This window comes from Lepidochelys kempii, chromosome 28 (assembly GCF_965140265.1).
Source record: "Lepidochelys kempii isolate rLepKem1 chromosome 28, rLepKem1.hap2, whole genome shotgun sequence".
NCBI lineage: Eukaryota > Metazoa > Chordata > Testudines > Cheloniidae > Lepidochelys > Lepidochelys kempii.
In genome coordinates, this window is record NC_133283.1 from 6409278 (window position 1) to 6436634 (window position 27357).

The following is a 27357-nucleotide window of genomic DNA, read 5'->3' on the forward strand; positions in this document are numbered from 1 at the left end:
CAGTGGGGGAACCTCTGAGCTTCTGGCTGCCATGGGCAGTGGGGTCCCCAGAGCTGCCCATGGTGCAGGAATGCCTGATCTCCCAGCTGCTGCAGGCAGCGGGGAAACCCCCAGAGCTCCTGGCTGCAGTGGGCAGCAGGGGAACCCCGGAGCACCCCAGAGCTCCTGGCCACTGGGGGGTTATTTATGTCAACCCTTAAAGTCCTGCAGCAGCTGTCCCGAAATTCCCAACACTGATCTCCCTGGTCACAAGCGTGAGCTCCACTGCCCAGGGGGTCACATAGACCAGACACGTGCCCTTTAAAGTTTTGAAATGCCTTTTTGTGGTTGTGAGCTTGGCAAGCACACCTCTAATTGCGTTCCATTGTTGTGCACAGCTGCCCAGCTGACCGTGCCTGCTACATGAGCCAGACAAGCCCTTGCCTGGAGTAGACAGGAAATATTGGCTCTCCTGGGTCTGTGTGGACACACAGTTCTGATCCAGCCACAGAAACATTGTCATCTGTGAGCAGATTGCTCAGGGGCTGCAAGAGGAGGTTCATGGCAAGGATCAGCAGCAGGGCTGCCTGAAAGACAAGGAACTGGGGCTGGCGTACCACCAGCGAGGCCAACAATCGATCCCATGCTGAGCCATGAACCTGCCACTGTTAATTGGTGGAGACCCCACCAGCACCCCACAGTGGTTCCTGCTGAGGGGCCCACGTCACAGGTCTTTGTCATGAACAGCGAGGAGGAGGAGGACTATAGGGGACAGGTGCCCAGGGGTGCTGCATGCTGGGACCTGGTTTTGACACCAGCACAATCCAGTCACTCTCAGCAGCTGTGTATGGGAAATAAAATTTCCATCACAGGGAGGGCACCCGCAAAATTAGCAGTGCAGAGCTTTCGACTTTTCATTCATCTACTCGTACGACAGGAGGTAGCGGTACAACAGAGAGAGGTAGCGTTGCTGTCTGCTTTTCATTCCCCTCTAGAGTTGGGGGAGGAGGGGGCACCTGGAGCAGTTGGTTTATGTGCACAGGGATGTCCCTTGAATCTTCCTGAGCGATCTCAATGTAACTTCCATGGAAGCACTCAGCAATCCTCTCCCAGAAGTTAAGGACAGCAGCCTTATTCCTTCCTCTGCCAGGTGGCGATAACTTTGCAGGTTCCTTTACAGTAGCCAGGTTAGCGGCATACATGCTGTGGTTAGATGTTTGGCTGTGTGTGTGTGTGTTCTTCCTGTGTCCTGCTGCCCCAGCTCTGTGCAGACAGCTGGCACAGCGGACCGTGAGAGAACCGACCAATGACCATTGATCCGTTAAGGTCTGAAGGTACCTGGCCAGGTTTATTGTCAACGAAGCATGGTAATAGCCCCTGGCAGACTCTACGAGGATACTAAGACATGTATGTCCATGACAATGGCCGCAGTTCAGTGAATGGTGGAACTTTCCAGTCCTCCCTCGACTGGACAAAGACACTCCCCCTGAGATATATCTTTATACCCTGTGTGACAAGGTGGCCGATGTTTGTATGGTGGGTCCTGCGCTTTTCTTGGTGGGGGGCTAATATACCACCCTTTGCCCCTGCTGTTGGGCTCCAAGGGCCCCCGCTAGTGGCCCGGGACGGTGGTAAAGGAGGGAAGTCGGGGAGGGGTCTGCGTTTGCTCCTCACTCTGAGTCACAGCCCCTCTCAACCCCTGTGGGTTCTTACCCTCTTCCACCTTGGGTGGGGTACCTTCGGTCCTTAGACGCTGGGGGAGGGAGTCTCCCTGCCCTGCCAGGGCAGGGTCTCCCTTACTTCAGTTCTCTGGTCTTTCAAGTCTCACAACACACCTCCAAGCTCCAGTCCTCTCTCCTTCCTCCTTCTCCCTGACTGCCAGAAGCAGGGGGGTTTATTAGGTTCCTGCCAGGTAATTGGGTCATGCCTTAAGCCCTCAATAGGATATAAGCAGGGGTGTCATAAATTAACCAGATCACGCCTTCAGCCCTTGGTAAAATATAGGCAGGATGCTCTAAATTAAGTGGGTAACAGCAGGAAAGAGAGATTGTGATTGTTGCATAAGGGGAAGGGAAAGCAAGACCCTATGAATCTGCAGAAGTTTCACTACCAACCTACGACGTCTCCAAGATAGTATACATTTGTCCTAGGAAAGGGATTGTCTTGTGACTGGGAAGAATGTAACGAATCAGGAACAGTGGCTGGGGTCCACATGGATAGAGAACAGGGGTGTGTGTGGTGGGCGGTGAGGTAGGCATTATGCAGTGGCAAGAAGGGAAGAGTATGAATAATAATATTTGAGAAAAGTAAGGAAAATAAAATGAAACTGGGCTAGAGGAATGCCAGAGCTCATGGAGCTCAGGCTCTAACTCAGTGGGGTCTGGGCAGGAATTGTGTGTGAATGGGCTGGGATCCCCCACAGCTCCACATCCCTCAAAACTCCCACAGCCCCTTCCTCCCACCCTCTCCACTTCCCAGGTATCCCGTAGTCATATTTCTCCAAACCCCTGTGACGGAGACGGAGCTGCTCCATAATACTGATGAATGCTGTATGTTGCCCTGGTTCCTGCAATATTTACTGTCTGAATCATTTGGATTCGTTTCATAGGAGATCTGTGAGGAAAACAAGCAGGATAAGAAGAAAGTCTCAAGATGAGCCACCCTTGGCAAAAATAATGAATGGTTCTTAACTTTGGATATTCTACTGGCTGGCAGTAGCCAGCTTGCAGAACTGGGTTAGATGAGCAGGACTGGAGCAGTTTACAAAGGGACTCCCTACTCCAGAGGGGATAGTTGTTCACACAGGGTATTGTCGCCCAAGGTCTAGGAATGGGAGAATTTCAGAATTTCATTCCAGGAGAGGCAAAAGCACAAGGTCTGGCTGCTGGGGCGGGGAGAGGGGGGGGCACTCAGACATAAAGGAAAGGGAAGGAGTTGCAGTGAGCCCCGTCTTTCATTATGACACATGCGCCTCTCCCTCACCACCTCCCGGGACCTGATGAGCACCTGCTGGAACTCACTGCAGGGGCTACCCAGAGCTCTGAGCCACTGTTACCTCCCTACCTCAGCAAGAGTGATTTGACCAGGGGTTCTCAAACTAGGGGTCGGGACTCCTCAGGGGGTTGCGAGGTTATTACATGGGGGGGGGGGGTCGCGAGCTGTCAGCCTCCACCCCAAACCCTGCTTTGTCTCCAGCATTTATAATGGTGTTAAATATAGAAAAAAATGATTTTAATTTATAAGGGGGGTCGCACTCAGAAGCTTGCTGTGTGAAAGGGGTCACCAGTACAAAAGTTTGAGAACCACTGGACTAGACTGTGCCAGCTTCCTGCTACACCAGCCTGTCTTCCTCACTAGCAAACTAGCAAGTAACAACCAGTTACCAGTTTGGGGGAGGTTTAGATTGGATATTAGGAAAAACTTTTTCACTAAGAGGGTGGGGAAACACTGGAATGCGTTACCTAGGGAGGTGGTAGAATCTCCTTCCTTAGAGGTTTTTAAGGTCAGGCTTGACAAAGCCCTGGCTGGGATGATTTAACTGGGAATTGGTCCTGCTTTGAGCAGGGGGTTGGACTAGATGAGCTTCTGGGGTCCCTTCCAACCCTGATATTCTATGATTCTATGAGTGAACTCTGAGAGATGTTTCTCTGCAGCGCACAGCTCCTACCATGGCTCATCCTCAGACTGCTCTGTGAAGGACTCAATGCGTCACTGCTTGTTAATATAACTGGGATAAATACACCCATCCTGTCAGCAAAGCCACCTGGAGATTCAGTCTCCTGTGTCTCTCTGTGTGCAGGAGCCTTGTTAGTTCTCCGTCTCCTGAGTTCAGGCTCAGGAGAACCCCTGCTGGTCTAGCTTGAAGCTTTAGGTAAGTGGAAGCAACCCCCCATTCCTTTGTCTAGGACACACCTGTGCGTCACTGTTCCCTAGGGAGGCTGTCTTTGTGTTAAACATGTTCTAGTGACAGCATACAGAGGAAATTCAGAATGTCACATCTAAGGTTAGCACATGCATTTTACAGTGACATTAATAACCAGCGTGTTGTTAGCTTCCACATGATACCTCATGGGCATATTTTATACAAACGTTATTGCAGTAATTGTAGTAGAAAGAGAACGTGAGACTTAAGCCCTTGTATTAGAGGCCTGAACTAACGTAGTGGTCAAAACTTTGCTGATATAAAGCAAAGTTAAGGTGTGAGCCAGAGGCAGGTCCTGCTCACAGAATCTGGCAAGACCAGGGCTGATATTGCAGAAACACACGTTCCTAGGTAGTGCTAGGCACAAGAATACACACGCAAACCCATTCCAGAAAGGTGGTACCAGCACACCCCGATACCAGCACATTCACCAGAGATAACAGAAACACGCCGACCCATCTTAAGGATAAGGTCAGGATAACAGCATGATGGATAGATAGGTTTTGATCAAACCAACAGGTATAAGGCAATGGGTGGCATCCAGATACGTCAGAGGATGGCACCCTCCACCCCAGAGGATGCAGTAATGGTCTCAAGCTGCAGTGGGGGAGATTTAGGTTGGATATTAGGAAAAACTTTTTCACTAGGAGGGTGGTGAAACACTGGAATGCGTTACCTAGGGAGGTGGTGGAATCTCCTTCCTTGGAAGTTTTTAAGGTCAGGCTTGACAAAGCCCTGGCTGGGATGATTTAATTGGGGATTGGTCCTGCTTTGAGCAGGGGGTTGGACTAGATGACCTCCTGAGGTCCCTTCCAACCCTGATCTTCTATGATTCTATGATTCTGATATGTCAGGGGCAACACATAACTTGTTTGTATTGGCGTATAAAGATGGATCTCAGAAGGAGCATCTTTGGCCAGCCAAGGGGGCAATCGGAAGTCTGGCCACTGACTGAGCTGCGTCCATTTTCATGGGTATAACTGTAGACATCGATCTGGGGAGCTAGGACCATGCTTCGTTGGCAATAAACCTGACCAAGTGCCTTCACACCTGAACAGATTTTGTGGTCATTGGGCGGTTCGCTCGAGATCTGCTGTGCCAGCTGTCTGGGCAGAGCTGGAGCACCACACAGGGAGAACACACACAAGCAGCCAAACATCTGACCACACTGGTGACACCAACCGCTGATCTGGTAAGTAAGCAAGCTGCCCTCTGTAGGAATCACAATCTAACGTGGTAGAAAATTATGTATTAGGGAACCCGCTTATCCTCTCCCTGAAAATCCCCACAAAGTTTTAGAAGGCATGGATATGCTGGGTTGCTAGCAAAAGAGGTCCATATGAATTAAAAAAATATAGTGGGGAAGAAACATGCAATGGAATTTGTAAGGCTAGGGCAGACTGTAGCCTTGAAATGTAGAAAATTGCAAACTATAACCATGGCTGTTAAATGGCTAAGATAACATGCCACAAAATTGGTGTTGCAAGTAACAGAAACAAAGAAAGAGTTAAAAGAAGCAGGAGAAGCCACAGAGCTCTGGAACACTCCCGCTCTCCTAGCAGGGTGGCAAGCAGTCCAGAGACAGCAAGCATGGGAACAAAATAAAACACTGGAAACAGAGGTAAAAAACCTACAAAAAAAGAGACGTGCTGTCCCCTGTTATAAATATTGGTGGCCAACAGCAAGCTTCAGGTAGCTACCCTGTGCCTGAAGAATGGGGACAGAAATGGAAAAAGGTAGCCATAGCAAAATTAAAAAATGGAACAGGAATCACTGCATAATAACCACCACCATATGGTAAAATCCAGATTCCAGAAAAACTTAAACCGAGACCTAGGGTATGCGTATACTACCCGCCGAATCGGCAGGTAGCGTTCAATACAGCGGGGGTTGATTTATCGTGTTTTGTCTAGATGCGATAAATGTACCCATGAGCGCTCTCCCGTCGACTCCTGTACTCCACCGCCGCGAGAGGCACAGGTGGAGTTGACGGGGGAGCGGCAGCAGTCAACTCACCGCCGTGAAGACGCCACGGTGAGTAGATCTAAGTACGTTGACTTCAGTTACATTATTCACGTAGCACCCGCAGAAGGAGGGGGCAGTTCAACACCCATGTCAGGGGGTGCCTGGAAGTGACCATAGCCTTACAGCCCCTCCCCGTCACAGAGACACCCCATAGCTCCCCCATTACAGCCCTCCCGTCACAGTCACACCCTCATGGACCCTGCCCCTCACAGTGACACTCCCATGGCCACAATGACCCCCTGTAGTCCCATCACCCCAGGAACCTGCACCCCTTTCCGCTGTGCCTTGGGGAGCCCACACTGAAAATGCCAAGGTTAGGGGGCTTGACTCATAAGGCTAAGCTCCAGCGTTCACGTGTCATTTTCTTTCAAACTCTGATAGGGATACTAAACAAGCCACACTAAGGCTGGGAAGTTTTGAATAGGTTTACCTATCTATCTGCATCTAGGCCTGCAATCCTTCTATTTGACAAAACCGAAGTTAATACTCTTTGTACACTCAAAACAATTTCGAAACTTACCGCAGTTGTCCGAAAGTGTTTTGGTGTTAATAATTGCGGCTATGTGATATTTTATCTAGGTACTTTCTCAGAGGCCTCAGCTGTCATTTGCTACTTCTTACTGGGAGCCCCCTCCCCCACCCACTGATTTTCCGTCTGCTCCTTTCTTTCTCCTCTTTCCCTGTCTCACCCCTTCCCCTCCTCTCCGGCAGGGAGACTGAGTCACGTTCCTGTCCCCAGGGCATTCCCTCTCTCCGGCTCGGCCCCTGCAGCGGCGGCCAGGAGCTGGTCCCAAGAGCCTGCCTGCAGCGGGCGCTCAGGGCAGCGCTCCGCGCCCGGCAAAGACAGAGGGGAGGCTCCAGCCAGCAGCCGGAGACAGGCCCGGGGCTGCTGACACAGGAAGGGGCTGCTGCAGCGCTGAGCGTTGGGTGCTGGGAGGAAGGAGGCGGGCAGCAGGCAGAACAAAGCCCCGAGACCAGACACCTGGGCGCGGATGCTCCTAAAATCCCAGGCGCTGCTCCCTCCATTTTGACCCGGGAGCCCGGGCTGAGCAGCTGCTGACTCCCCGCACCCCAATGGGGGTCTGGGCTGGGGGGAGCCCCTCATTAACCCCTCCCTGCCCAGCCGCGGGGGACTTTCTCCAGCGGGGACCAGCCCCCCGGGCTGCAGACTGCAGGTGAGTGAGAAGCTCCCCTGGGAAGTGCTGGGGACGGGCAGGAAAGTGACTCTCTGCCCCAGGGGTTCTCGGGTCTCGCAGCCCCGGTCAAGGGCCCGGCGAGGGTCGGAGCTGCCTGCTGCAGCTCTGGGCAGGACCGGCTGGACAGGCAAAGCCCCGGGGGCTGCAGGTGGGGAAAGAGGCCCCAGAGCTGGTCCCCCCGCTTGCCTGTGTGGGGGCGGAGGGGTGGGGAAGGGAGGGATGAACAATGAGCCAGAGGTGGCGGGACGGGACAGACCCTGCGAGCTGGAACAAGGAGGAGTCCGGTGGCACCAAGTAAAGACTAACAGCTTTATTTGGGTCTAAGCTTTTGTGGGTAAAAGAACCCCACTGCTTCAGATGCATGCTTGTTTTTGTGGATACAGACTAACGCGGCTTCCCCTCTGATACCTGACACCAGGCAAGTGTGACCCGGGGGAGTCTGAACTGTCTCTGGGAAGGCAGGAGATTTCAGGGGGAGAAGACCAGGGGAAGAGGTAGGTGTGTGTGTGTGTGGGGGGGGGCTTAAGTGTATGTGTGTGTGTGGGGGGGGGGAGAGTTAAATGCATCTTCTCTGGTTTTGTCACTTTCCCCTCAAATGTTGAAAAAAATTCTCTCCACTTCTTCCTCCTTTCTCTCTAATGATCAAATATGACTATCAAATCCACCCCATGAAGTGAGCTGCAGCTCAGGAAAGCTTATGCTCTAATAAATATGTTAGTCGCTAAGGTGCCACAAATCCTCCTGTCCTTTTTGCGGATACAGACGAACAGGGCTGCTACTCCGAAACCTGTCAAATCCACCTGGTTCCCCGCACCCGACTTTTCTCTCAGAGGATTCACCTTTTACCCTCCCAGATATTAACCCATTTTCTTTCTATTTCTCAAATCTCAATCTAAAATCTCCTCAGATATGTGGGTTTCCCCTGCCCATTCCATCTGCAGCAGTTTGTCCTTGTTTAGGTGGGAAATTGTTGCCCAAATGGGATGGGGGGTTAGTGGGTGCTGTTTGGGAGAGGCCTGAAACACGGCTGAATCTGGGGTGGGGATGGTGGGGTGGCCAGTCTCTGCCAGCAACAGGGCCTGGAAGGGGCACAGGAGGGGAAGGGGGAGCCAATGTCCCCCCTGGAGGATCCACTCTCAGCTGCTGTTTCCCCCCCCCCCCCTCAACTCCCCCGCCTGCCCATCTCCTGCTCTACACCTCCTCCCTTGCATGAGTGACACAAAGGGCTCCCTGCTCTGCATGTGAATGGTGGGGGTGGAGGGAACCATCACTTTCTGATCCTTTATTGAACATTCCTGTTGAATCCCCTCAAACTTTCCCCCTTTTCCCCTGTAATTATTGAATTACCCTCAGATCTTGGTGTTTTTCTCTCCTATTGTCAAATATTATTTTTAATCCATTTTTTCTCCCTAATTCCTAAAGATCGATATAAAATACCCCCCCCCCCAAATTGCCCCACTTTCTCTGTAGTTATGTTACTAAGGTAATATGCTCTTGAGATTTCTTCCTGCCAATCTAAATATAGAATATTAACGTAAAAATCTCATTAGATTTTGTCCTTTTCTCAAATTCTTGAATATTACAATAAAATTATTGCTACTGTTGCTCTTTTCCTTTCTGTTGATAAAATGTTGATAAATCACTCATTTTGCCTCTTTAGCTATTATTGATCATTGATATAAAATCAGGGTGGATTGATTTAAAACAAGGCAATTTAAATCAGCAATTCAAATAATAATTTAAATAACCCAGTGGGAAGCCTTGATATAAAGCACTGAAGTTTAGTAAACTTTTCCACTTGTAGTTGTTGTTGGTTTTTTGTCTAAAGAAAGGTGCATTCCCTTTGGTTGACACAACGATTACAACATGTTGATTTAAAACTAAATAGACACTTTACACTAGATTAGGCAGAGGTGCTGGAACAATTTTTATAGTGGGGGGTGCTGATGATGGAAACCATTGATACTATGTATTTGGTGTTTGCTATTACTACTTCAAGCCCCGGGGGTGCGACAGCCACCCCCAGCCCTCCTAGTTCCAACACCACTGAGATTAGGTACATCTTTTTGCTACCAAGGAGGATACACTATAACTAGATACATTATATAGCTTAACATTTTCATATTTTTATTAATTGTACATTTTTAGTACATTAGAAAATGGTGAATGATATATTGCTTATTTAATAGAAAATTAACTTTTTGCTAGTGATTCTGTGTTATGCTGCATTAGGATGGTAACTAGAATTTAATTAAACACACAAAGCAGCATATAAAATGTATTTTTATGAAACTAAATCATCTGAAATGTCTTGGATACATAAACTTCTTTTATCAAAACATGTTTCACATTTACAACTAAGTGATTTATTAAACAGAGAAAATAACTCTAGTTAGTGAATTAAACTGATTATTTCAGGTCAGCCTGGGAAAATGTTCCAATATACCTGAAAGAGACTTCAGCTTACATTCCTTGTTGGTGTCTCTTTGGGTATGTCTACACTATGAAATTAGGTCGAATTTATAGAAGTCGGTTTTTTGGAAATCGGTTTTATATATTCGAGTGTGTGTGTCCCCACAGAAAATGCTCTAAGTGCATTGAGGGCATTAACTCGGCGGAGCACTTCCACAGTACCGAGGCTAGAGTCGACTTCCGGACTGTTGCACTGTGGGTGGCTATCCCACAGTTCCCGCAGTCTCCGCTGCCCATTGGAATTCTGGGTTGAGATCCCAATGCCTGATGGGGCTAAAACATTGTCGCGGGTGGTTCTGGGTACATATCATCAGGTCCCCGTTTCCTCCCTCCCTCCGTCAAAGCAGCAGCAGACAATAGTTTTGCCCCTTTTTTCCTGAGTTACCTGTGCAGACGCCATACCACGGCAAGCATGGAGCCCGCTCAGCTCACCATCACCGTACGTCCCCTGGGTGCTGGCAGACATGGTACTGCATTGCTACACAGCAGCAGCAATCCCTTGCCTTGTGGCAGCAGATGGTGCAGTACGACTGGTAGCTGTCATCGTCATGTCCAAGGTGCTCCTGGCTGCGTCAGCCAGGAGTGTCTGGGCAGACATGGGTGCAGGGACTACATTAGAAGTGACTTGACCAGGTCATTCTCTTTAGTCCTGCAGTCAGTCCTATTGAACCATCTTATGGCGAGCAGGAAGGCGATACAGATTGCTAGCAGTCCTCTTGTACCATTTTCTGCCAGGCAGACAAGAGATGAGGATGGCTAGCAGTCCTACTGCACCATCTGCTGCCAGCCAAAGACGTAAAAGATAGATGGAGTGGATCAAAACAAGAAATAGATCAGATTTGTTTTGTACTCATTTGCCTCCTCCCGTGTCTAGGGGACTCATTCCTCTAGGTCACACTGCAGTCACTCACAGAGAAGGTGCAGCAAGGTAAATCTAGCCATGTATCAATCAGAGGCCAGACCAACCTGCTTGTTCCAATAAGAACAATTACTTAGGTGCACCATTTCTTATTGGAACCCTCTGTGAAGTCCTGCCTGAAATACTCATTGATGTAAAGCCACCCCCTTTGTTGATTTTAATTCCTTGTAAGCCAACCCTGTAAGCCATGTCGTCAGTCGCCCCTCCCTCCATCAGAGCAACGGCAGACAATCGTTCCGTGCCTTTTTTCTGTGCGGACGCCATACCAAGGCAAGCATGGAGGCCGCTCAGCTCACTTTGGCAATTAGGAGCACATTAAACACCACACGCATTATCCAGCAGTATATGCAGCACCAGAACCTGGCAAAGCGATACCGGGCGAGGAGGCGACGTCAGCGGGGTCACGTGAGTGATCAGGACATGGACACAGATTTCTCTGAAAGCATGGGCCCTGCCAATGCATGCATCATGGTGCTAATGGGGCAAGTTCATGCTGTGGAACGCCGATTCTGGGCTCGGGAAACAAGCACAGACTGGTGGGACCGCATAGTGTTGCAGGTCTGGGACGATTCCCAGTGGCTGCGAAACTTTCGCATGCATAAGGGCACTTTCATGGAACTTTGTGACTTGCTTTCCCCTGCCCTGAGGCGCATGAATACCAAGATGAGAGCAGCCCTCACAGTTGAGAAGCGAGTGGCGATAGCCCTGTGGAAGCTTGCAACACCAGATAGCTACCGGTCAGTTGGGAATCAATTTGGAGTGGGCAAATCTACTGTTGGGGCTGCTGTGAGGCAAGTAGCCCATGCAATCAAAGATCTGCTGATATCAAGGGTAGTGACCCTGGGAAATGTGCAGGTCATAGTGGATGGCTTTGCTGCAAGGGGATTCCCTAACTGTGGTGGGGCTATAGATGGAACCCATATCCCTATCTTGGCACCGGAGCACCAAGCTGGCGAGTACATAAACCGCAAGGGGTACTTTTCAATACTGCTGCAAGCTCTGGTGGATCACAAGGGACGTTTCACCAACATCAACGTGGGATGGCCGGGAAAGTTACATGACACTTGCATCTTCAGGAACTCTGGTCTGTTTCAAAAGCTGCAGGAAGGGACTTTATTCCCAGACCAGAAAATAACTGTTGGGGATGTTGAAATGCCTATATGTATCCTTGGGGACCCAGCCTACCCCTTAATGCCATGGCTCATGAAGCCGTACACAGGCAGCCTGGACAGTAGTCAGGAGCTGTTCAACTACAGGCTGAGCAAATGCAGAATGGTGGTAGAATGGGCATTTGGACGTTTAAAAGCGCGCTGGCGCAGTTTACTGACTCGCTTAGACCTCAGCGAAACCAATATTCCCACTGTTATTACTGCTTGCTGTGCTCTTCACAATATCTGTGAGAGTAAGGGGGAGACATTTATGGCGGGGTGGGAAGTTGAGGCAAATCGCCTGGAAGCTGGTTGAGGGAAATCGCCTGGCAGCCAGACACCAGGGCGGTTAGAAGAGCACAGGAGGGCGCAGTGCGCATCAGAGAATCTTTGAAACCCAGTTTCATGACTGGATAGGCTACGGTGTGAAAGTTCTGTTTGTTTCTCCTTGGTGAAACCCCCCGCCCCTTGGTTCACTCTACTTCCCTGTAAGCTAACCACACGCTCCTCCTCCTGTCAATCACCACTTGCAGAGGCAATAAAGTCATTGTTGCTCCACATTCATGCATTCTTTATTCATTCATCACACAAATAGAGGGATAACAGCCAAGGTAGCCTGGGAGGGGTGGTGGAGGAGGGAAGGAAAATGCCACACAGCACTTTAAAAGTTTACAACTTTAAAATTTATTGAATGCCAACCTTCTGTTTTTTGGGCAATCCTCTGGGGTGGAGTGGCTGGTTGGCCGGAGGCCCCCCCACCGCGTTCTTGGGCGTCTGGGTGAGGAGGCTATGGAACTTGGGGAGGAGGGTGGTTGGTTACACAGGGGCTGTAGCGGCTGTCTGTGCTCCTGCTGCCTTTGCTGCAGCTCAGCCATACACTGGAGCATACTGGTTTGATCCTCCAGCAGCCTCAGCATTGAATCCTGCCTCCTCTCATCACGCTGCCACCACCTTTCAGCTTCAGCCCTCTCTTCAGCCCGCCACTTACTCTCTTCAGCCCACCACTTACTCTCTTTAGCCCACCACCTCTCCTCCCGGTCATTTTGTGCTTTCCTGCACTCTGACGTTATTTGCCTCCACGCATTCATCTGTGCTCTGTCAGTGTGGGAGGACAGCATGAGCTCAGAGAACATTTCATCACGAGTGCGTTTTTTTTTCTTTCTAATCTTCACTAGCCTCTGGGAAGGAGAAGATCCTGTGATCATTGAAACACATGCAGCTGGTGGAGAAAAAAAAGGGACAGTGGTATTTAAAAAGACACATTTTATAAAACAGTGGCTACACTCTTTCAGGGTAAACCTTGCTGTTAACATTACATACATAGCACATGTGCTTTCGTTACAAGGTCGCATTTTGCCTCCCCCCACTGCGTGGCTACCCCCTCAACCCTCCCCCCTCCCCGTGACTAACAGCGGGGAACATTTCTGTTCAGCCACAGGCAAACAGCCCAGCAGGAACTGAGTGTCCCCTGAAGAAAAGCACCCTATTTCAACCAGGTGACCATGAATGATATCTCACTCTCCTGAGGATAACACAGAGAGAGAAAGAACGGATGTTGTTTGAACTCCAGCAAACATACACTGCAATGCTTTGTTGTACAATGATTCCCGAGCACGTGTTACTGGCCTGGAGTGGTAAAGTGTCCTACCATGGAGGACGCAATAAGGCTGCGCTCCCCAGAAACCTTTTGCAAAGGCTTTGGGAGTACATCCAGGAGAGCCACGAATGCCAGGGCAAATTAATCCTTTCACATGCTTGCTTTTAAACCATGTATAGTATTTTAAAAGGTACACTCACCAGAGGTCCCTTCTCCGCCTGCCGGGTCCAGGAGGCAGCCTTGGGTGGGTTTGGAGGGTACTGGCTCCAGGTCCAGGGTGAGAAACAGTTCCTGGCTGTCGGGAAAACCGGTTTCTCCACTTTCTTGCTGTGAGCTATCTACAACCTCATCATCATCATCTTCTTCTTCATCCCCAAAACCTGCTTCCATGTTGCCTCCATCTCCATTGAAGGAGTCAAACAACACGGCTGGGGTAGTGGTGGCTGAACCCCCTAAAATGGCATGCAGCTCATCATAGAAGCGGCATGTTTGGGGCTCTGACCCGGAGCAGCCGTTTGCCTCTCTGGTTTTCTGGTAGGCTTGCCTCAGCTCCTTAAGTTTCATGCGGCACTGCTTCGGGTCCCTGTTATGGCCTCTGTCCTTCATGCCCTGGGAGATTTTGACAAAGGTTTTGGCATTTTGAAAACTGGAACGGAGTTCTGATAGCACGGATTCCTCTCCCCATACAGTGATCAGATCCCGTACCTCCCGTTCGGTCCATGCTGGAGCTCTTTTGCGATTCTGGGACTCCATCATGGTCACCTCTGCTGATGAGCTCTGCATGGTCACCTGCAGCTTGCCACGCTGGCCAAACAGGAAATGAGATTCAAAAGTTCACGGTTCTTTTCCTGTCTGCCTGGCCAGTGCATCTGAGTTGAGAGTGCTGTCCAGAGCAGCCACAATGGAGCACTCTGGGATAGCTCCCAGAGGCCAATACCATCTAATTGCATCCACAGTACCCCAAATTCGACCTGGCAAGGCCGATTTAAGCGCTAATCCACTTGTCAGGGGTGGAGTAAGGAAATCAATTTTAAGAGCCCTTTAAGTCGAAAAAAAGGGCTTCATCGTGTGGACGGGTGCATGTTTACATCGATTTAACGCTGCTAAATTTGACCTAAAGTCCTAGTGTAGACCAGGGCTTTGAGTCAGTGGCTTTGTCCCAACACCTGTGATGACTTTGCCAATCTGTGGCACCCAGTGGCACAGCCCCTGGTGCCCACAGGTTGAAACCCTTAATGATCTACTGTGCTGTATTTATAAATCTTGACCTCAAAAGTTAGATGCTTTCCCCCTGATTGCTTCTTTACATAGAAAAGCAGCCTTTAATGTCAAACTCCTGGATTCATCATATTTATTTGTTATTTAAATATTTTAAGAGATTATAATAAGGCTAGGCCTTCAAATATTGTGTATTAAATTCAAAATTCATTTTAAACAGGTTTTTTTAAAAGAAAAACTCATACTAATTTAAATAATAAAATCAAAAGAATCTGATTTAAATAACATGAAAAATTAAATAAAAATCACCAATTTTTATACATCCTGTCTAAAATCCTCACATTTTCCTACTTTCCTCTCTAATTTGTGAAAACTGACCCCAAATTCCTCAGATTTCCTCCCTTTTCTCTTTAATTACTGAACATTGAGATCACCTCTCCGATTTTGCTATTTTCTGTGTAGTTATCAAAAACGAATTAAAAAACGAATCTCCGTTTTAGAGGTCTTCCCTATGTTTATTTAATTGTAGCAACTCCTGTTTGGAGGGAACCTGTTTTCCTGAGTCATTCCCCAGATTAGAAGCTGCAGGGGGTGGGGTTGATGTCCTAAAAACCAACTTTCCCCTCTCATTTGAGAACCATCTGTGTCCTCATTTATCTCCATTAAAATGTTGGCTGATGAAAGTGACGTCTCCCATATTTAGTAGACATCAAAGCCAGAGGCTTCCCCATATTTGGGGGATGAGTGTTTCCCAGCTGCTAACCGGACAGTTGGCTGGACCCTTACCTTTTCCCCAGATCGGGCAGGATGATGGGGTCACTCCCCTGGGGGCAAACAACTTCAATTTGTCCTCTCCCTCCTTCAACTGTTTATGAGCGGGATAGTGGGGGTTGGGCTGAGCAGCCTTGGGTTCCAGTTTATTTCTTATGTTCCTAAAAGCCGATGCTTCAGATCTGGAGCCAGCCCCCTGCTGGGGTCAGGATGGGATTCTCTCACCCCACGTATTCTGGGTATTTATTTATTTATTTATTTATTTTGTCTTCTTCCTCTGAAGCCTCAGAGACTGCCATGGCTGGAGACAAGACACTGGGTGGGGCCAGGGCTCTGTGATAGCACCGAACATTCCCTCTCGCAGCTGTTTGGCTGGTGGGTTCTTGCTCACACTCCCAGGGTCTAATTGATACAAATTTGCGGATGATACTAAACTGGGAGGAGTGGTAGATACGCTGGAGGGGAGGGATAGGATACAGAAGGACCTAGACAAATTGGAGGATTGGGCGAAAAGAAATCTGATGAGGTTGAATAAGGATAAGTGCAGGGTCCTGCACTTAGGACGAAAGAACTCAATGCACAGCTACAGACTACGGACCGAATGGCTCGGCAGCAGTTCTGCGGAAAAAGACCTAGGGGTGACAGTGGATGAGAAGCTGGATATGAGTCAGCAGTGTACCCTTGTTGCCAAGAAGGCCAATGGCATTTTGGGATGTATAAGTAAGGGCATAGTGAGCAGATCGAGGGACGTGATCGTCCCCCTCTATTCGATATTGGTGAGGCCTCATCTGGAGTACTGTGTCCAGTTTTGGGCCCCACACTACAAGAAGGATGTGGATAAATTGGAGAGAGTCCAGCGAAGGGCAACAAAAATGATTAGGGGACTGGAACACATGAGTTATGAGGAGAGGCTGAGGGAGCTGGGATTGTTGAGCCTGCAGAAGAGAAGAATGAGGGGGGATTTGATAGCTGCTTTCAACTACCTGAGAGGTGGTTCCAGAGAGGATGGTTCTAGACTATTCTCAGTGGTAGAAGAGGACAGGACAAGGAGTAATGGTCTCAAGTTGCAGTTGGGGAGGTTTAGGTTGGATATTAGGAAAAAATTCTTCACTAGGAGGGTGGTGAAACACTGGAATGCTTTACCTAGGGAGGTGGTAGAATCTCCTTCCTTAGAAGTTTTTAAGGTCAGGCTTGACAAAGCGCTGGCTGGGATGATTTAATTGGGGATTGGTCCTGCTTTGAGCAGGGGGTTGGACTAGATGACCTCCTGAGGTCCCTTCCAACCCTGATATTCTATGATCACAACAGTAGAGTCAGCCTAGGTCAGATTGGCAGCGACCTTAAGTATTTCCTTCCTTCCTCTAGAGTGTGGAGTGCCAGGTCACTTGCCAGGATTATCTGGGTGTATCTGACTGATTAATTTCCCTGCCATTGCTGGGCCCTCTGGCACTGGTGCAACTGTGTCCCTCCACTCCTCTTCCCGTAGCACAGAATAGTTTAGGTTCCTGTGGGCTGTGAGACTTTGGTCTCAGGTCAGTTGTTGGGTTTAGTGTGCGATGCTGGTTGGTGCTGGTGGTCTGTGATATACAGGAGGTCAGGCCAGAAGACCAGGGGGTCCCTTCTGGCCTTAAACCCTGTGACTATGGCTCAGTGACTCTGACCAGAGTATCCCCAAACCCCATGACAAATGGTCTCCATAAGGGGTTCCTTTCTCCAACCCTGAGATGCAGCCACCTCTGGGGTGGGTCAGTGGCCGTTATTGGCCAGTGACAGGGCATGGAAATTTCTTAGCATTTGTGGCTGCTGCCTGGGCCTGGGCCTGGGAACATGGGTGTTTCTCTGAGGAAAGAGCGAAGGGGCTATGGCTGAGACTGCCGGGCTAATGGGCTGCAGAGCCCTCTGGGGAGGTAATGCCCTTTACAAGCTGGGGGAAGATGGCATGACTGGTTCTGGGACTCCTGACTATGAAATGGAGGCAGAGCCTGTTGCTGTGGAATCCGCGGCCTTCGCTGGGGACTCTGGCTTGTAGGAAAGCCCCCTATTAAAAAATAGCTGCGGACGGTGGAGGGGGCCCCAGTTTCTGAGGGCACTGTGAAGCAGGCTGGTTTGGCCAGTGCAGTCAGGGAACACACTGCTCAGGGGGCCTGGGTCGCTGCCGGGTATTACTTTTACCAGGAGTCCCCACCTCGGTGAAAGACCAGCTGGGGAAGGCCTGGACTGTCCAAGGGCCCAGCCTAGTAGAGCTTCTATGCTCATGGGGAGAACGGGAAACCCCTGTGGCAGGGACACTGAAGGACCGGGCTGTGCTTGCAACAGGGAGACACCCTGCCAAAAACCTCCCCTTCCCACTAGGCAGCGCTCTCTGTGACTGTGTACCTCCTACAGGCTCTTTCTGAGGGCCTGTCTCAGAAGAAAGTGGACGTTTCATTCCTGCAGGACTCTTGCAGAGATGCAGGCACCAAACCAATTGGCTTTCTGATTGGAGAGGGGAGGTTTTTCTGAGTCCTGGTTCCACGGGGAGTGTGGGAGTTGCCTTTCTCTTTGCAGATGGGCTGGCCCTGCAGGCCGTTGTTCCAGGACGTTTATTGATGGGTCAAGCTACTTTTGAGCAATATCATCTTTTTTTGATTAATGTGTAAAATCCTCCTGGAGGGAAATACAGGGAACTTTTTCTTTTTTTTTCCTTCCCAGCGCTTGGGTGCTCTTTTGGCAAATTGGTTTTTTGACAGGTGATATTTTAATTTGGGGTGGGGGGGAGCAATTTCAATTGTACTCTTAACAACAGATTGGATAGGAGTCATCTGGAACCTCATCCACTGTCTGCTCAGTGACTTTCAGCTCTTTGACAGGCTGCTGACCGGACTGATGTGGGATAGTATAACCTACACGCCCCCTGGGTGTCGTGTTCTGGCCCATCTAGTGGCACCAAGACCACTGAGCTCCAGAAGTCCCAGGTTTGATCCTGCCTGCTGATGACCAGGGTCTGTCAGTGTTGCGACAGCATTTCCAACCTTATGCCCAGCCGTACAGCTGGTTGAGTACTGGTACCAGCTCTTTGTCTAGGACCCACTTGGGCAGGGCTTTTTATGTGTTTATTCATCATTTGCTTTCTAGTTGCATTGTCCCAGCTGGGATTTCAGATCGTGTTCGGTCTCATTTGTGTTCTCTTCTCTCTGTGGGAGACTGTCACCCATACTAGCATTTTAACACTTGCCTTGTACAGGATGTTCATTTTGGGGACTCTTTTAAATATTTTTTGTGGCACCTGGTTGCCTCCAAAGGACGCCTTTCCTTCCTTGAGGCAATGGTGGGAGGTGGCAAAGTCAATGTATATACAGCAGACAACTCTGGGCCTCTGCCAGAGAATGGAGCAGTTAGAGCCGGGTGTTGCAGAACTTAAAAAAGACTTTCATGGCAATAATGATGCTGGGTTGTAGGACAGCTTGAAAAATATTTTAAAAACACCTGTGCTTGTGGGACCTGTTGGACAGCAAAGTTCAGGGTGCACTTATTGCAGCAGGTGGAAGAAAATGAGTTCAACTGATTTTTTTTCTAATTCTGCATGGGTCTCAGCAGAGGCCATTGCCGCTAGCTTGGTTTTCATTCTGTTTGCTGGTTTCTTTTTTTTTTATTGGAGACACAGTGTTGCTGATCTGGACAAATGTCCCTTTGAGCAAGCCGTGCCCGATTATACTCACAGTTCTATTTCCTTGCCTGTTGCTCCTGCTGTGGATTGGGACATTGATAGGCATGGCGATTTGCTTACCTTCAGTGAGTCTTACAAATGTACTTTTAATAGCTTAGGCCCCAAAGCATTATACCTGTATATGATTATGGTAAAGATTCAGCATTTTCAAATGCTTATTGATTATCCTGGTTCAGTGTGGAGATGACAGTTTCTGGCGGCAGACTCTGTCTATCCAGCCTGTTGGTCTCTACACAATCCTGTGATTGCGAAGCATATGGGTGATCTCCAATGGAGAATTCTTCACAGGGGTATGGCCTCGAATGTGTGCATCATTTGATTCTGAACGTGTCCATGTGTGCCCTGTGACATGGGGGAAGACTGTTTCTCATCTGTTTCTTACTTGTTCCAGGTTACACCCATTATTTGTTGTACTTCAGGGTGTCTTTTGGTTATAGTTCCTTGATTTTTCTCATAGTGTATTTCCTTTTACCATTAAATATGGATTCACAAATAGATCTGTAATATGCCTTGTGAACATCATTTTGAGTCAAGCAAAGACAGCCATTTTGAAAAACAAACAATGCAAAGTATCTGGTACTGGCATTGCCAATGGGCTTCATTTTTTAATTTATTTTTTAGTGGATTTCTGCCTTCATTTGGAATTTAGATATTCTACTCATACATAATTTGGATCACATTATTCAGGGGTGGGCTGCTGGAAATGCACTTAATAGTTTTAGCGATGGGCAGTTGTTTTGATGAATTTGTTTGTTTGGTTTTTTTTTTGTTTTTTTTTTATTTTTACTATTACTTTCTATTCTGATTTTATTTAAAGTCTTTTAAAAGCCAGACTCTCTCTCTTTACTGAGGAGACTTGGATTGAGCTTCCTGGCTGAGATGCTGCTGTTTCCTCCACTGTTATCTGGAAGCTCAAGTTGAGCTGCTCCTTCTGTCCCAGTGGGATCTGTGCTGGAGAGTGACTTTATTTAAAATTTCTTCTGTGCTGAGCCAAGGTGAGGAATTTCTCCAGTTGGAACAAGTCCCCTAAGGCAGACTTACGCTCTGCCAACATCAGCTCCTGAGCCAGAGACCTCAAGGAAGGTGCCGAGGATGGGCAGCAAAATGATTCTGCACAAACAACCCCTCCTCATTCCTCATCTCTCCTCTCAGTAGTAGTTGCAGGAGCTGATCCAGCCATGGGGAAGAAAATGACCCCGGAATGGGACTGTCCAAACCGGAGGGGCAGAGAGAGGGGAAAGGAGATCGAAAGGGAAAGAGGAGAGAGACTGACAGGGGCAGTGGGAGAAATAAGTGGGGAGAGAAATTCCCAGATCTTTGACTTGCCCAGACATACTTATTGCAGCATCCTGGGACAGATTCCCTTGTCTGTGAACAAGGGGAGGAGCAGAAGGAGGAAAAGCAAGTTCCTGAGTCTCCCTATTCCCCCTGCCTGGGAGCATGCTGCCCTGGGAACCAAGTCTGGGGGAATCCCCCAAAGTGACTCCTTTGGTTCTCTTCTGTTCTACCATTTGGTTCAGAAAGTTTGTTACTGGGAGGATTGAAAAATGTCTCTGGTGGGTTTAGTCCTGGAGGGAGGGGCCAGGTCTGCACTGTAATAAAGTGATCAAGCATTTTCCCAGCGTGGCAGAATCTGGAGTGTCTCTCTGCAGGGAAAGTGCCTGGGGCAATTTTGATGTGAAATTAAATTGAAGCCTGCTCTGAAATCTCCCCAGTTGCCCTTCTTGAGCCCCACACACCTATAGCCAAATAGACAGTCCTTGTAGGAGCAGGATTTTATAATTGTACTAATTGTACTATAAGAATTGATGTAAACTTTGATTTCATTCTGCCAGCCACCCTTTTTGAATAACAGAAAGGAATGACAGGTTTCAGAGTAGCAGCCGTGTTAGTCTGTATCCGCAAAAAGGACAGGAGGACTTGTGGCACCTTAGAGACTAACCAATTTATTTGAGCATAAGCTTTTGTGAGCTACAGCTCACTTCATCGGATGCATACCGTGGAAAATACAGTGGGGAGATTTATATACATAGAGAACATGAAACAATGGGTGTTACCATACACACTGTAATGAGAGTGATCCCTTAAGGTGAGCTATTACCAGCAGGAGAGCGGGGGGGGCGGGGGAGGTGGGGGGGAAACCTTTTGTAGTGATAATCAAGGTGGACCATTTCCAGCAGTTGACAAGAATGTCTGAGGAACAGTCGGGGTGGGGGGGCGGGGGGGATAAACATGGGGAAATAGTTTTACTTTGTATAATGACCCATCCACTCCCAGTCTCTATTCAAGCCTAAGTTAATTGGATCCAGTTTGCAAATTAATTCCAATTCAGCAGTCTCTCGTTGGAGTCTGTTTTTGAAGTTTTTTTGTTTTTTATTCCACTCTACACCATATATTAGGCTTAAATAAAGACTGGGAGTGGATGTGTCATTACACAAAGTGAAACTATTTCCCCATGTTTATTTCCTCTCCCCCCCCCCGACTGTTCCTCAGATGTTCTTGTCAACTGCTGGAAATGGCCCACCTTGATTATCACCACAAAAGTTTTTTTTTTCTCTCCTGCTGGTAATAGCTCACCTTACCCAATCACTCTCATTACAGTGTGTATGGTAACACCCATTTTTTCATGTTCTCTGTGTATATAAAATCCCCCTACTGTATTTTCCACTGCATGCATCCAATGAAGTGATCTGTAGCTCACAAAAGCTTGTGCTCAAATAAATTTGTTAGTCTCTAAGGTGCCACAAGTACTCCTTTTCTTTTTGTGGATACAGACTAACATGGCTGCTACTCTAAAAGAAAAAGTGAGAGACTTGGAAAGACCAGGAGACAATTAGAAAACATCCATTGTATCGGATGCTAAACATGTTAGCAGCACTGACGACCTCAGAGGTGAGACAGGCACCCCTGAAGGCGAGACAACAAATAGGAGATAACGATGGGAAGCCCAACAATAACCATCAAATAATAACAGCAGAAAACCCCAAGATTAACACCACTTAAGGACTAATGATTACAGGATGACATTGCAAAATGCATGGACTCAAATGGGAATTTACAACTATAAAGCTGGAGTGTTTTGGCATGGAACTCTGGGTTCAGTCCTGCAAAGCCTTGGAGCATCGGATCGCGACTGACAGAGCCCAGCTCCTCACTCATGCTCAATCTAACTGGCCATTAGATTGACTTGAGCTACAACAGACTGGTAACTATAAACAGCTACTGGAAGGACTCTGTGTGTGTGTGTGTCTGTGTGTGAGAGAGAGAGAGAGAGACTGAAAAGCATTGCTAACTGTTGTATTTTCAATAAATGCGGCGTATTTGCCTTTTCCCCCTGAAAAGATCCCGTGTGCTTTGTATGAGCATAACATCCTCACTTCCTCCATAGCCATATATCGTTTCATACACGCTCTCATTGTTCTTACTTATAGCCTACCCCTCTTCTAGCATCAAACTTACGTGTTTCTGCCAGGAAGTTCTCGAAATTCCTCGCTTTCTCACTCCATATCTTTCAGACAGGTAAATCTTATTTTTGATGTTCATTATTCATTCTTTCCATATGTTCAAACCATCTTAACTTTCCAATTATTATCCTGTTTGCAATTTAATTTTAAAATTTGTATTATCTTCTTATCCTAACATTACTTACCCTATTAATCAATGTTCTCCTGCACATATTTCTCAATAAAAGCATTCCAATGCATTTATTCGGCTTTCATACTAATATCATAAATTAAGTATATACCCGGGGTAATGGAATTTATATTAATTATTTTTATGCCTAATTTACAGATGGCAAAGCGAGGCCCAATTGACGTATTTATCAAGCAAAGACATCCAGTTGCTGAACACGCAAGTAATTCTGAATCAGCTGACAGCAATGTAAATGAAACCGAAGTATTGTCAACAAAAAGAATTCGCACTAGCTTTACTCAGAAATAGACTTCTCAAACATTCAGTTCGGTTTTGTAGCCACGAATGATGGTGGCATGCCAAAACCGTAGTGCGTTATTTGTGGCAATGTGTTGGCTAACAACGCAATGAAGTCGTCAAAGCTCAAGAGGAGTTTAAATACAAAACATAATGAAATTGGTTCAAAGCCGAAAGAGTTCTTTGAAAGAAAGCATGTTGATTTACAAGGTCATCAGAAACAGATCTTTGAAGTGTAATATAAATAATTCTGCTTTGCAAACTTCTTATAAAGTAGCGCTTCGCATTGCTAAGGCTAAAAAGCCATACACAATCGGTGAGACACCAGTGATAAGCGGTATTAAAGATGTCTGCATGGAAATGGTGGGCGAGCCGGCGGCAAAGAAAGTGGCTCAGGTGCCACTTTCAGATGACACTATCGCTCGACGAATTCACGATCTGGCTCACGATATGGAAGATCAGCTCATAGGCCAGATTAAATTAGCAAAGTACTTTTCTTTGAAGCTTGATGAACGTACAGACCTTGCTAATACAGCAATTCTGATGGTGTAATGTGCGCTTTGAACATGAGGGTGATTTGAAGGAAGAGTTTGTTTCTGCTTCACTACCAACAAAAACAACTAGTTCTGAAGTGTTCAAGACTGTGAGCGACTACATCGTTAACAAATGTGGGTTGGATTTCAAGTTCTGTGTAGGCGTATGTTCTGAAGGTGCTCCTGCAATGACAGGACGGCATTCGGGAGTGGTTACCCAGATTAAGGCGCTTGCACCCGAATGCAAGTCGCTGTACTGCTTCCTTCACCAAGAAAGTCTTGCAACAAAAAAAATGTCAACAGAACTGAACAGTGTGCTCAGCGAGGTTATAAAAATTGTGAACCATGTAAAGGCAAATGCTTTAAATTCGAGACTGTTCACTGCATTATGTGATGATATGGGAGCTGATCATAAACAGCTCCTACTGCATGCCAATGTACATTGGTTATCGAGGGGAAACGTCCTGTCAAGAGTATTTGAGCTCCAAAACGAGCTTGCCGAGTTTCTTCTTGACAAAAAACCAAACTGGTCACAATTGTTCCGAGATGAGGATTGGATAGCCAAGCTGGCTTATTTGCTTGATATCTTTGCCATCTTTTAATGATCTCAACACCTCCATGAAGGGAAGGATGGCTTCGTGTCTTACAATGGCAGACAAGATTGATGGACAGAAACAAAAGCTAAAAGCATGGACGAGTCGAGTGTCAAGAGATCGTTATGACATGTTTCACAACTTAGCAACAATCATCACCAATGCAGGTGAAGACCTTGATGTTACATCTCTATGAAATGTCATCAGTGAACACTTGACGAATTTGGCAGAATGTTTTGAGTTTAACTTTCCAGCAGAAGAAGATCCACAGAAAGGGACTGGATGGATCCAAAATCCATTTATTCCATTGAAAGATGACTTAATTGTCACTACGGAGGATAAATTGTTGGAGCTGGCTGCTGACGAAAGATTGAAGATGAGTTTCGAAACTACAACATCGTTTGCTTCCTATTGGATAAAAGTGAAAGCAGAATATCCTGAGCTTACTGAAATTGCTCTGAAAACTCTTCTCCCATTTCCTTCAACAAACCTCTGTGAGACTGGCGTCTCAACCATAAGTGTCATTAAGACAAAGTACAAGAATAGTTCGGATAGTCATTCTCCATTGCATGTGGCACTGTCCTCCATTGAGCCATGACTGGATAAACTGACAGTGAAGAAGCAGGCTCACCTTTCACATTAGTAAAGGTTAGGGTTTTAACATGCCTATTATTGTGTTAATAAATTTTTTTATAATTTCTTTGTTAGGAGACTTTGCTGGTTTGATTTTTTAATTTTTTTTATTTGTATTGTAATATTGTATTTGTTTACAAAATAAACATAAAATAAAAATGTCTGCTAACTTTTATTGTATTCATTATATTGTTTCCGATATAAATTAATATTACTACAAATGCCCAAATAATATTTTCTTGCATTGTAAATGAATAATAATCATTTTATACTATCCACACAGACACACAGCCTTTCAGTCAGTCTTCAATGTATTTAAATGGGAATATCTCCGCATGAACACCACACTCCCATTCCAATCAATACAGTGAAGAATGTTAGTTTTTCTGATCTGATGTGCTACGTTCCTATGTGAAAACTATAATAATAAGGCATAAATATGGTACCAGTCCCTGGCACATTGGGGGAAAAAAAATTGACAGTCCGCCACATCAGATAGTTTGAGAAGCACTGTTTTAGGGAATACGAGGGGTTCTCTCTTTCTCCCTTCACCTTGATGCCTGTTGGCTGCTCTGTGTGGGGTGGGGGTGGGACTCTGCTGATTGTGAGCCTCCCAGAGCTTCCATTTGACTGGCCCTGCTGCCCCATGAATAGTGGGGTTGTCAGTGGGGCAGCAGTTACTGAGGGTTGGACTCTTGCTCTTTCAGGGGCCAGTGACCTTCGAGGAGGTGGCTGTGTATTTGACGAAGGAAGAGTGGGCTCTGCCGGACCCTGCTCAGAGAGCCCTCTACAGAGACGTCATGCAGGAGAACTATGAGACTGTGACCTCGCTGGGTAAGGATTCCTGTCCCCTAGCTTATTGTAATGAAAAATGAAGAGTTAAGTTTCACATCACCCCACAATGCAAACACAACTCTGTCCTGTTTCAGCATCACCCCGACCTGCCAGGGACACACACCCCAGCCCTGTGCTCTCCCCTGCTACACAACCCTCTGGGAACAGAGCACAGGAGCAGTATAGCACAGGCTAGGGGTCGGCAACCTTTCAGAAGTGGTGTGGCGAGTCTTCATTTATTCACTCTAATTTAAGGTTCCGCGCGCCAGTCATACATGTTAACATTTTTTAGAAGGTCTCTTTCTATAAGTCTATAATCTATAACTAAACTATTGCGGTATGTAAAGTAAATACGGTTTTTAACATGTTTAAGAAGCTTCACTTAAAATTAAATTAAAATGCAGAGCCCCCCCGGACCGGTGGCCAGGACCCGGGCAGTGTGAGTGCCACTGGCAAGCAGCTCGCGTGCCATAGGTTGCCTACCCCAGCACAGAGTCTAACACTTCTCTTTGCGAAGGCAAAACTTGGGTTTAGGTCGGATGTAGTGAACAGAAGCTGCCTGGTCTGCACTGAGCCTATTCCACATAAACCATCTCCGACTGCAAAATGGTAGCACCCCTTACCCTCAACCTGAGGATTCCTTCTGAGTCATCGCCTTCGCTTACCCCTGCCTAAGCCCCGGAGACCAGGAGCATTATGTGCCACCAGACTGCTAACGATCCCCATGGCAAGAACACACCTTTGTATACATTTACTGACACAGCTTACAACACTCAGCACTGAAATGGGGCAGACTAGGTCCCTCAGGCTTCACATGCACCTCTCTTCATACCACACTCACAGCTCTGCCAAGCTTCTCCAGTTAATCCCTCACCGTTCATTTACAGCTACAGCTGATAAAATGCACCTAGCTGGAGTGCATGCTGATAAATGCTGGTGTGACCCGGGGTGCCTAGCGTAGCCCTCACTGAAAATACCAAGGTCAGGGCAGGCTGCAAAAAGAAGAGCATATTCTCCCAGAACTGATGGTCAACACTGAAGTTAGACTCACCAACCAGTCACAAACTGTACTCCTGATCCCCCACAAAAACAAATCACACATCCCCCTTTGTTGCATTCCAGTTCTCTGGCTCCCAATCAGCACCTAGGTCCAGTACAGTGATAAGTTATTTAAAAGCTCTGCTCACTATACAAAATGTTCTTCTGAACCTTAAAGGGCCAGCCACATTGCCAGGACAATATTAAGTTGGATCTTACACAAACTACCACGCTGCCAGCCCAGAGTCACACGGTACCATGCAGGAGTACTGCAGGGGTCCAGGCCAGAGTCTGCAAACTGGTCTTAGAGCACTTTGAAATATTGCTCTTAATCCAGAAATATTGGTATCAATGCAAAACTTCCAAAGGAACTGCCACAGTATGAAAGAAAGCTGTCAGTGGTCAGGCTGAAACTGAAATGTATGGTGTAGCTTAGGTTCAATGGCCACAGCATGAATGTCTCTTTGAGCCAGCCAATTATTTTGAGAACCTAGATTGCTGGAACTCAAATGTGAAATTGCAGAACTACTAACTGTGGTATGTAACCTATCATTTAAGTCAGCTTCTTTACCCAATGACTGGAAGATAGCTAATGTGATGAAATTTTTTTTAAAAAGGCTCCAGAGGCAATCCCAGCAATTACAGGCTGGTAAGCTGAACTTCAGTACCATGCAAATTGGTTGAAACTATACTAAAGAACAGAATTATCAAACCCATAGATGTAAATGATTTGCTGGGGGAAGAGTCCACATGGTTTTTGTAAAGGGAAATCATGCCTCACCAATCTACTAGAGTTCTTTGAGGGGGTCAACAAGCATGTGGACAAGGGTGATCCAGTGGATA

General features: G+C 47.3%; 1 protein-coding gene and 1 long non-coding RNA gene across 3 annotated transcripts in view; both read left to right on the forward strand.

Annotated features, from left to right (window-relative positions):
* Positions 1–6646: 6646 nt before the first annotated feature.
* LOC140904272 (uncharacterized) lies at positions 6647–24805 on the forward strand. Of its 2 annotated transcripts, XR_012156479.1 has the most exons (4): positions 6647–7101; positions 7506–7616; positions 22385–22472; positions 22746–24805. It is a non-coding gene; the product is annotated as an uncharacterized lncRNA (long non-coding RNA). The 2 variants fall into 2 exon arrangements; XR_012156480.1 differs by lacking the exon at positions 22385–22472.
* A 550-nt stretch (positions 24806–25355) lies between these two features.
* LOC140904155 (uncharacterized) overlaps positions 25356–27357 on the forward strand; it is a 53920-nt gene continuing 51918 nt past the window's right edge. Inside the window, exon 1 of the mRNA XM_073326467.1 lies at positions 25356–25476. Within this exon, the coding sequence (XP_073182568.1) occupies positions 25443–25476 (34 nt within the window). The 5' untranslated portion in view covers positions 25356–25442. The remainder of the gene's footprint in view (positions 25477–27357) is intronic.